Raw genomic sequence first — 9886 nt, 5'->3', positions numbered from 1 at the left:
ACCTTTAAGGAATAATATTTTTATTTAAATAGGAAAAGAGAAAAGTGAAGAATATTTACTCTGTGTTTAACTATAAACAAACATAATTGGGGCCAACTCAAGTCCATAGCCATGAAATTGTAATTTCAGTTTAGGTACGTAAATATGAAATCGGTATACCCAAATTGCATCCTGATGGACTCTTACAAAGGTTAATGAAGAATCCAATCTAGAATAATAACGGAGATTGATCGTTTTTCATTATCTCCAACGCATGCCTTAAATTATATTGCCAAATTTAAAATATAAAAAAAAATATATATATATTGTGTTGCGTATTGAAATGTAAGCATAAATATAATGAGAAAAAATGAACAGATTAATATAAAATGTGTCTATTGTATTTAAACTATAATCAGCGATATAGAAATGCTATTATATTTCGCCAATGATAAAATTATGAACATACAATGTAACTAAGTAGATAATAAAAATCCAAAATGTAAAAGGTTGACAATAATTTTTGTCTCTTGATGTCCCCAATTTTTCTGTGTGATCCTTGTCACAATATAATATTAATATAGCATTCATCTAGGATATCATTATTAGAATTCGTTTATTTCACTATCCTAATAAAATCATTGGTATATTTCATAAGTTTAGAGTAGAAGCGGACATTATATCAGGGCTTATTCACTTATTATAAAATACCAGTCTATTATCTATTACAATTCATAATTCATATCAATACTCTTACTGTAATTCTGATAATTCTAAAGATTCTTATAATTCTATATATATGTAGCCAAATTGAGAATTGGTATACATTTTATTCTGACATTGATATCTGTTTTATTAGTCATCTACAATAAATTCAGCTTACATTGAATACTTCTTTGCAGCAAAAATTAAATGTAGTCGCAATGGAAACCTACTAAATTGTTAACGGTAATAAAAACGTTACGATACCAGATGTTTATTCATCTCCACTAGGGAGACTACTGCTGTATGTACCATGTAAAGTACATGCTAAGTAGTATGCTGAGGTATAATTTATCCTAGGTCTGATTTTCCATAACTTTTGATGTTAATAATTTCATAAGCATCCACATACAGAGTGGGCGCCATCTACACAGAGCTTAGAGCTACCATTACCATGTAACAAAGTTTTTGTGATCATATCAACACCAAGTAAAAGATAAATATTATAATAATTGTTTTAATATTTTAACTCTTATTTTTTATACAATAATACGATGCCAGTATTATAACACCAAGAAAAATTATATATAACTATAGACAGTATTAGAATGGGAAGATGTGTTATGTATTTTGCAACAATTTGTATAAAAGTAGAAACTAGTCATCCTCTGTACCTAGCCAAGTGTTAAAACTTTGAATAATGTTTATATTTAATTTAATGAAATATTATATTATATAATGATTATGTTTTAACACTAGTATGATATTTTATTTCATAAATTTTAATATGTTAGCCTCTATTTTTTGAACAAGTTGTGTACACACAAACATATTTTATTGTTTTGACTGATTTGTAGTATGCGAGTTTAATTATGTGTAATAAATAAAATTGTGTTAAAGTCCTCCAATGTTATTTGTTTAATTTATTAAGACCCTTTCCCTCACGAATTGACGCGATAAAAGATTTTTCAAAATAAGAAAAAAATACTTCTTTCATAACATTTTCCATAGACAATATGAAGATCAAGTAATTTTGCCAAAGTCAAAATAGTGTGCAACAGATGATCATCTCTACAATACCATATCACGATTTTTGAACTTTTAATAATCTCTTTAAAAACCGTTATCTAATAATCAATATACATAAAAAAATTACTTACTTGTAGAATGATATTACACATCAGAACTTTTTACATAGTAATAACTAAATTTTGTGTGCGACTGTACCAAATTACCAATATAAGACTGTCAGTGTTGCCTTTATTAAAAACGGATAGCTAATTGTAATTGAGAATAGTTTTTAGATTATATAATCTAATAAGTACTCTTATATTATTAATATTATATCCCAGTCTAAATAACAATAGTTTGTGTTGTTACACTATAAATTTATTAAAATAATTTTATTGATTAACAAAGTCATTGATGACATTTGAGTGACTTTTCAAGTTTTTTAACGATACATAAACAAAAAATACTGCGAGTAGTTTCTATAGTAGTTGCTAGAGATAAGTAATTAATTTTATAATGTCATTTTGTGTTGTTTTTTTTGCACATTTTTGCTATTAAACGTTATTATTCGTAAACTCAATAGATTCTCAAAATTACTTGTCATTACTGTCGCATTTTCAATTTTACAAAATGGCCGATTTGAAGTCTTGAGCGCGTTACGTGGAAACGCATTGCTGCGCTTTTTGAGGATTGATATCTTAAATTCGTAAACATTTCTGATCGTTTTTGCCGCGAATGTCAAATTTATACACAAACAAGTATTTGATTTGTTTTCTTTATGTGTAAATTATATTATTATCTTTTAAATTGTAGTGAAAAACGTGTAGATTTATACTTATGTATGTAATTTGGTCGGCCATTAGAGTGAACTATTTCAGGTTGTTTTCGTAAAGGATTGCCTTATTCTTGTAATGTGTAAGGGCACCTAAAATGGAGCAAATTGTTTTAAAAACAGAAGTACAACCAAATGGGGATATATTATTGTTTTATGTTGACGGTAAGTTATTTATTTATAGTACTCGTAAGTTTTAAGTTTTCACATATCTTTGAGGATGAGGTTATGATACAGTAATAATTAAATGCTTTTCTAGCTCTTTTTACACTCTAATCTAACTCCTATACTAGACTTCCTTGTGTTCTGGATGTAATGAATACAATGACAAATATACAAACATTAAACCCCATATAAATGTTTTAAAGGTTGTATGATGTTAAAAATGGTGGAGTGGACGTCTCACTCCAGAGGCACTGCTGCTTGTGGATCACAATAAGAGTATTAAGCATTGTGTTCTAGTTTTAAGGGAGTGGGAAAAGAATGACACTTATATGAGGGCATTGGCGGCGTAAGACCTAAATTTTATATGAGCAAAATACATTTTGCAGCTCACAAAACAATGTAAATAGTGGTGGTCGTTAGAGGCCGGTGGTGGAAAGTGGAATGGTCTAAAAAGTTGATTTGATTTTACAAAAATACAAATGTCACATAAATTTCAGAGTTTTTTTTTTGTTGCCCGCTAGGGGCGCGAAGACCCCTGGGTCGCGAGGCCGTGGTTGGTGTCCACGTCGCCCACGACTTACGCCGCCCCTGTACGAGGTGTTCCAGCTTAGTGATCAGTGTTAGCAACAAATCCATGACTGGTCTCAAATAGATTATGCAGGGTTGATTATAGATATCCATAGACTTACATTACCATTATTTTACGACCACAAGCCATTAGTTCCGCTGCATACATATTTGCAATTGGTAGAACCCTTTGTGGTTCGACTTCGGCAGCACCACCGCCACACCTATTTCTAGCTCATAACAGCAGTGTTAAGCACTGCTGTGTTCTGGTTTGAAGGGTGTGGTAAGGGAGACATACTTATCCAAGGTGTTCTAGCTTAGTCCTCAGGGGTAGCGGTGCAACTGTGCAATACAGATGTCCATGGGTGGCACTAATCACTTACCATCAGGTGGATTGCATGCTTGTATGCTACTCCTATATTATAAAAAAAAGACTTATATTACCATTATTTTACAACCACAAGCCATTAGTTCCACTGCATACATATTTGCTACTGCTGTAATATTAAAGTAATTCTAGAAGAATTATGTATGTGAAGAGTTATGTTATTATGGACTTGTAAATTAGGTCAGATACTCGTCCGTTAGGTACTCCAACTTTTAACCAACGTCAAATAGTACTTCATACAGCAGTGGCTACTTAATGTGAACATAAATATAAATTTGGGTAGTGCTAGAAAAAGCAGAAAAATCTTTCCTATAAATGTTGATGTATTTTGTGCATTTATCATTCCTTATTCCTAATGTTGCTATGTCATATGACAGACAAATGACAAATTTTCTTTTTTGTACATTGCAGAAAGCAAAAATGGAGAATCAGAAGATACAGCTATGGAAACTGCGGAACAATCGGACCAGTTCTTGCAAAATGATGCTGTCGTCATGCAGGAAGATAAGTATGTCATTGAAGAGATCGATGAAACGGAAGACGTTCATAAGGATGACTTAGATGCTGCACCAGATGAAATGGAGAAATGGCTTGATGAGGAAACAAAAAAACTTCTAATATTTTACACTGATAATAAGGAAGCTTTCCTCAGTGGCACAACTAAAAGAAAACATCTTTGGGATGTAGCGTGCCGGACCATGCTCCATGGCAAGAATCATGTTTCCTGTGAACAAAAATTAAAGAGTTTGATGAAAAAATATTCAGAAGTTGTTGCAGAAAAGAGAAAAGGTATCCACGCGATATGGCCATACCTCACATTATGCCATCATGCGTTTTATGATAATGATTATGCTAAAACACTTATCAAGGAACAAATTGATGAAGCAACCAAAGTTACTATCAATGTTCCAAATATTTCTCAAACTAATAGTGATGGCATATTAGTTGTCAAGAAGGTCTCCAACCGTACAAATATAGATGAGAAAGTGGAAACTATGCTTAATTTATATTTGAAACACAGGAAATCATTCCAGAAAAATGAATCTCAACGAGGGCTATGGGAGCTAATTGTATGTGAAATGGGGGAACAGGATGTAGATTACTGGCATAGACGTTTCTTGAACTTCAAACAGCATTACATAAGGATGTTACATAAGCAAAAGGACAGTGGTGCTCAAAGTATTATTTGGCCATACATGAAAATCTTTAACCAAATCTTCCAAAATGATGAAGAGTTTCATCAAAAGTTTTCACCAAAAGTAGAAACTGTATCAAAAATTGATGATAAATTAATCGTCGAAACAGTAGACAAGAATTCTTGGATCGATATGGAGAAAACATTCCTTGTTAAGTATTATTTTGATTGTTTCCAAGATTTTCAGGATCCTTCAATTCCTACAATGTTCCTCTGGAATGAAATCGGTCGATTACTAGACAAAAAACCAGATGACTGCAAAGAAAAGTTTAATGAGCTTAAAGATGCTCATGTTGAAGAACTAATGAAAGGGGCATATAATGTAGCAGAGCGTTTACCAATAGATATTGTGTTAGACAATGTTATTGCCAAGGAAACTCAGTTAAAGCTAGAGAAAGGTCAAAAACAAACTGACCAGTACATAGCGTGGAAAACTGAACAAGTTGATGAATTAGTTCAATACTTTTATGACAATACTGAAATGCTTAAAGATCCAATTTGCTATTATGTTGCTTGGTTTGTATTATCAAAGAAAAGTAACAAGAGTTGTCTAGCTTGTCTAAAACAGTGGGAGAATTTAACAGCTCTATATAAATCTATATTGAATGACAAAAAAGAGAATCCAGATATGTTAATTGATTGGAGATATATAGAGCTGTTTGATAGAATATTTGATTATGGAATGGCAGTGGACTTATTGGATGGATCTGAAAAGTTAAAAGAACATACTCAGGCGCAAACTGGAAAAATAGGGGGTGAGTTCTAAAACAAAATAAACAATACATTGTTATTACATGTATATTTTGTAGGTGGTAGAACACCTTGTAGTATGACTCTGGCTGCACCACCCCCAAACCTATTTCTGTCTATAACAGCAGTGTTAATCCTATCTGGCATTGATTACAAATGTCCATGGCATTAGCCACTTAATTCAAATTAAAATTAAAATTTATAATAAAAAAGTAGCAAATGTACATACCGTCCTCAGATCAGTTTCATCATCATCATCATCTTCATTACCGTGCCTTTCAAGCCAGAAGCTGCTCTTAACATTGCCGATATTAAGCAGACTTTGGTGTAGAGGTTGTGCTTCTGAAGTCCAAAACACAGATATTTTAATAATATAGGAGCAGCAGACAAGTATGCAGTCCACCTAACGGTAAGTGGTTACTGCCGCCCATGGACATCTGTAATCAAACTCAGATAGGATTAGATATTCGTATTATTGACATATTTTTATCGAATGACATGCAGTACTTAAATGCTAATTTTAATTTTCTTTCAGTAAAGAAAATTACAATAAAAGATGATGACAGCAACAGTATTGAAAATGGCACTGATGATGAAGAAACGTATGATGAAAGGGGATTTGTGAAGCGATCCAAAAAACAAACGGGAGACACAAAAGCATTTAAAATTCTAGAATTCTATCTTAAACACAAACATAAGTTTTCATCACCTCAATACAAGAGGGTAGCACTTTGGGAAACACTGTCCAAGCAAATCGGAGTACCAGCTTCAGAATGCGCGCACAGATTTAGGAATTTCAAACAAGTTTACAAAGCGTATGTTAAGAGAGAGATTAGTAAGCCAGAGAAACCGATATTATGGCCATACTACCCGTTATGCAAGAAAGTTTTTGGATACAGATCAATCAAAGCTAAACTCAAAAATGAACTGAAACAGGTATCGGATGATGAAGATTGGTCCGCGAAGGACATTAAAACGTTAATAAGTTTCTTCGCACAAAATTTTCAAGACTTGCACGACAAAATTGGTGATAGCAGCCAGTGGACACAGGTGGCTATTGAGCTAGGGAGATCGAACACCGCATGCAGTGATAAGTTCATGGAATTGAGGAAGTCTTATCGAAAACTGAAGACAATGAAAACGCGTAATCCTGACGTAAAGGTATCCTGGAAGTATTTCAATTTCATGGACGAACTCTATACGAGTGAGGGAGCGAGTAATTTGTATGAAGATGTGCAGATGATTAGTGATGAAAATGAATTGCTGCCTGAAAATAATATCAAAGAGGAGTTAAATGGTGAGTAACTATTATTTAAATTATTTAGAAGACAATCTATATTAAAGGTCGAATCTTTTATGTTTTGTCTCTGGAGGCACCACCGCCACAACTATTTATGCTTAATAACAGCCGTACTTAACTGTGCAGTATTTTGATTTGTAGGGAGACATACTTAACTGAGGTGTTGTAACTTACTTCTCACAGGTATCTTACATTGATTACAGATATCTGAATGGCAGTAGCCACTTACCATGCAGCAAAAATAATTGATATAAGTTTTTTTTATTAATGACCCACATGGCAGAGTGGTCACCATACCAGTCTCACGTAGAGGGTCCCGGGTTCGATCCCCGGCAGAGTCCGGGGTTCTATCCCTGTCAGACAGATATCTAAATGATGAGCTTAGATGTCTGTTTCTGGGTCTGGGTGTTTGTCGAAGTGAGTGTCCACGGCACCCGCGACACGGAATCCTAGTGTGGGGCTGTGAGTGTAGAAAGCGCTTTATTATTATATAGTTTCACTCATGTTATTAGCCCATTCATAGTGGACTTAATATTTCAACAACAGTTTAAAAATATGTAATGTTTTAATTTTTTAATCTTCAGATGAGGACTACACAATTATTTTCGTATCAGAAGGAGAAGGAGAAGACATGCAAGATATAAGTAACGCTGAATACATTGATATGTCAGGGGACAATATTGTAGAAGAATACCCACAAGAAACAGGAATGCTTGAAGAAGATTCTACTATCGTTAAACAAGAAATTCAAAAACCTGTTTTGAAATGGACAAAAGGGTCTAAAAAGAGACTCGTAATTCTCTATCTAAATTATTTAAGAACTCACAAAGGCAAAGAAATCAAACCCAAGGAAATGTGGATGGAAATAGCTGGAAAGTTTGGCGATAGAAAACCTATTACGTGCAAGAAAATGTTCTTGAAACTAAAAGAGAGGCACAAGCAAGCAGTTGCCGAAGATACAGCGAATGCGAAAACGCCGTATTTTACACTATTCGAGAAAATTCTCTCAATTAAACCTAAGTTTGCGAGAATTAAGAATAAGTCTGGAGAAGACAGGACTTATAAGGACTATCCGATAGATGAAACGAAAGTCGAATTAGCCCTGAAATACTATTTGCAAAATATCGATGAGTTTATAAGCCCTAAATTCGAGAAAAAGTATTTATGGACGGAATTAGCGAACTATATCTCGGAGCCTGCTTCAAAGATTTTTAATAAAGTCAACTTTCTGATTCAATTTTACAAGAGCAACACTCTCGAAGCGGAGAATACGCGATTTGGCGAAATTTTAAAGGAAATCTTCATTAAAGAGAGTCTTCTTAATGATGTACCGATAGATAATAAAGCTGTTGACGAAGAAGTGGAATATACTTGGTCTGATGATGAAACTGAAATATTATTGACATGGTACTTAGCGCATTTGGAGAAATTCAAGAATCCGAAATTCGTGAGAAGCTACCTTTGGATGGAGGCATCTGATATACTGAAAAAGAGCCCATGGGCATGCTCGAATAAAATGTCGGAGATAAGAACCCAATATAGAACGATGGTGAAGGAAAATCCTGACGGGTTAAATGATTGGAGATTCTCGACGTTATGTCAAAGAATTTATGGAACGGGGAAAAGGAATCCGACCTCTGCCAGTTAAATTTGAACTTTAGGCTCGAAGAGCTCCCATTTCATTCAGCTTTTTTTAAGTTCAAACCAGATATTTGCCTCCTAGTATAGTCCGCGGTAAACTTCTAGTCCGCTCTGAAGTTGTTGCGCGCAGGTATAGTTAGCATATACTCCGTAACGTAAGGGTACACTAACGCAGCTATATAATTTGCCATTGCGACGCGAGTCGTTTCTATATTCGGAGCGGACTAGCAGCTTGCGCGCCAAACTACTAGTCCTAATAACAGGATAATGGTTACTGTGCTTAGCTGAGTATATTGGTGATTGCTATAGAATTACGCAGGTCACTACATACAATATGTAATGCATTAAATCATTGAATTGATAGAGAGAGTGGTGCTATTAACATTCAATTTACCTAAGTATAATATGGTTGATCTCAATCTCCATTTCAGGGGTAAGACAGTTAAAAACTGAATATGTAATTGGTAGATTTAAAGGTAAAATGCTTTTTCTTTCCATTGCGGTGGCGCCACTAGTATAATTATGTATTTTTGCCTTTTCACAGTTGTATTTTAGAAAATTGGGAATATGCAAATATTACTTACACATTCTATCATAATTATCAGGGTTATTAAATAATATAATATAAGAAATAATCAATCCAGCAAATTATATTGCAGTTTACTTATTTCCGTTGTTAATAATCAACCTATCTGATGATTTTATCCATATTTAAAAATTTCTGTCTACAATAATTAAAATAGAAACTTATGATCAGGTGTGACTGGCAATATATTTACAATATCTATAGATATTATCTAATTTTATAACTACGTAGTAGTAAAATGCTATAATATTGTAAATAGCTAAAGTTACTTTGTAATTTTAATTATGAAATTTTATTTTATTACTTGTGGTAGGTTACTTGTATATAATAAATATTTCGAAAAGCAATGTTGTTTTTTTTAATAGTAATTAGTGTTTCTGTGTGGAGTATGTGGTCTTTCATAAAATGGGGAGGGTTTACTCAGGGCTATAGTATATTAAACTGGTCAAGTACAGTTTGGTAGACATACAAGATTTCGAGAAATCTATGGTAAATTTTCGTGTAGATTTCATTCTAAGATGCTTTTATTTGATTTAAACCTTGGACTGTTTGAAAGATCACGACTGTAGTCTGTATGTAGGTTTACTGTCATATTTTGTGTAATAGGAAACAATAGATAAGCCTGATGTTAAGTGGTCACTCCCAACCAAAGACGTTTGGTATTGATCTCAAAATGAGTAAAATCCTACCTATGATCAATCACAGATGCGGTTCGTAAGTTGGATTGCTTAGTTATTTTATATTGTATATTTTTATCGGTTTTTCAGTAT

The 9886-nt window shown here is 33.4% G+C and overlaps 1 protein-coding gene across 1 annotated transcript; it reads left to right on the top strand.

The window, feature by feature from the left end:
- The first annotated feature begins 2262 nt into the window (after positions 1-2262).
- Positions 2263-9457, top strand: LOC140754672 (uncharacterized). Its single transcript, XM_073089706.1, has 4 exons — positions 2263-2689; positions 4056-5594; positions 6125-6886; positions 7474-9457. Exons 1-4 carry the CDS (start codon positions 2623-2625, stop codon positions 8535-8537), a joined length of 3432 nt encoding a protein of 1143 aa, XP_072945807.1. The 5' UTR covers positions 2263-2622; the 3' UTR covers positions 8538-9457.
- Positions 9458-9886: the final 429 nt, after the last annotated feature.

The sequence above is a fragment of the Epargyreus clarus genome, unplaced genomic scaffold (assembly GCF_041222505.1).
Source record: "Epargyreus clarus isolate Ecla_fem2 unplaced genomic scaffold, WU_Ecla_fem_2.2 ptg000031l, whole genome shotgun sequence".
Lineage (NCBI taxonomy): Eukaryota > Metazoa > Arthropoda > Insecta > Lepidoptera > Hesperiidae > Epargyreus > Epargyreus clarus.
Note: the sequence above shows the minus strand (reverse complement) of the source record. Positions and strands in the feature narration are given on the sequence as shown.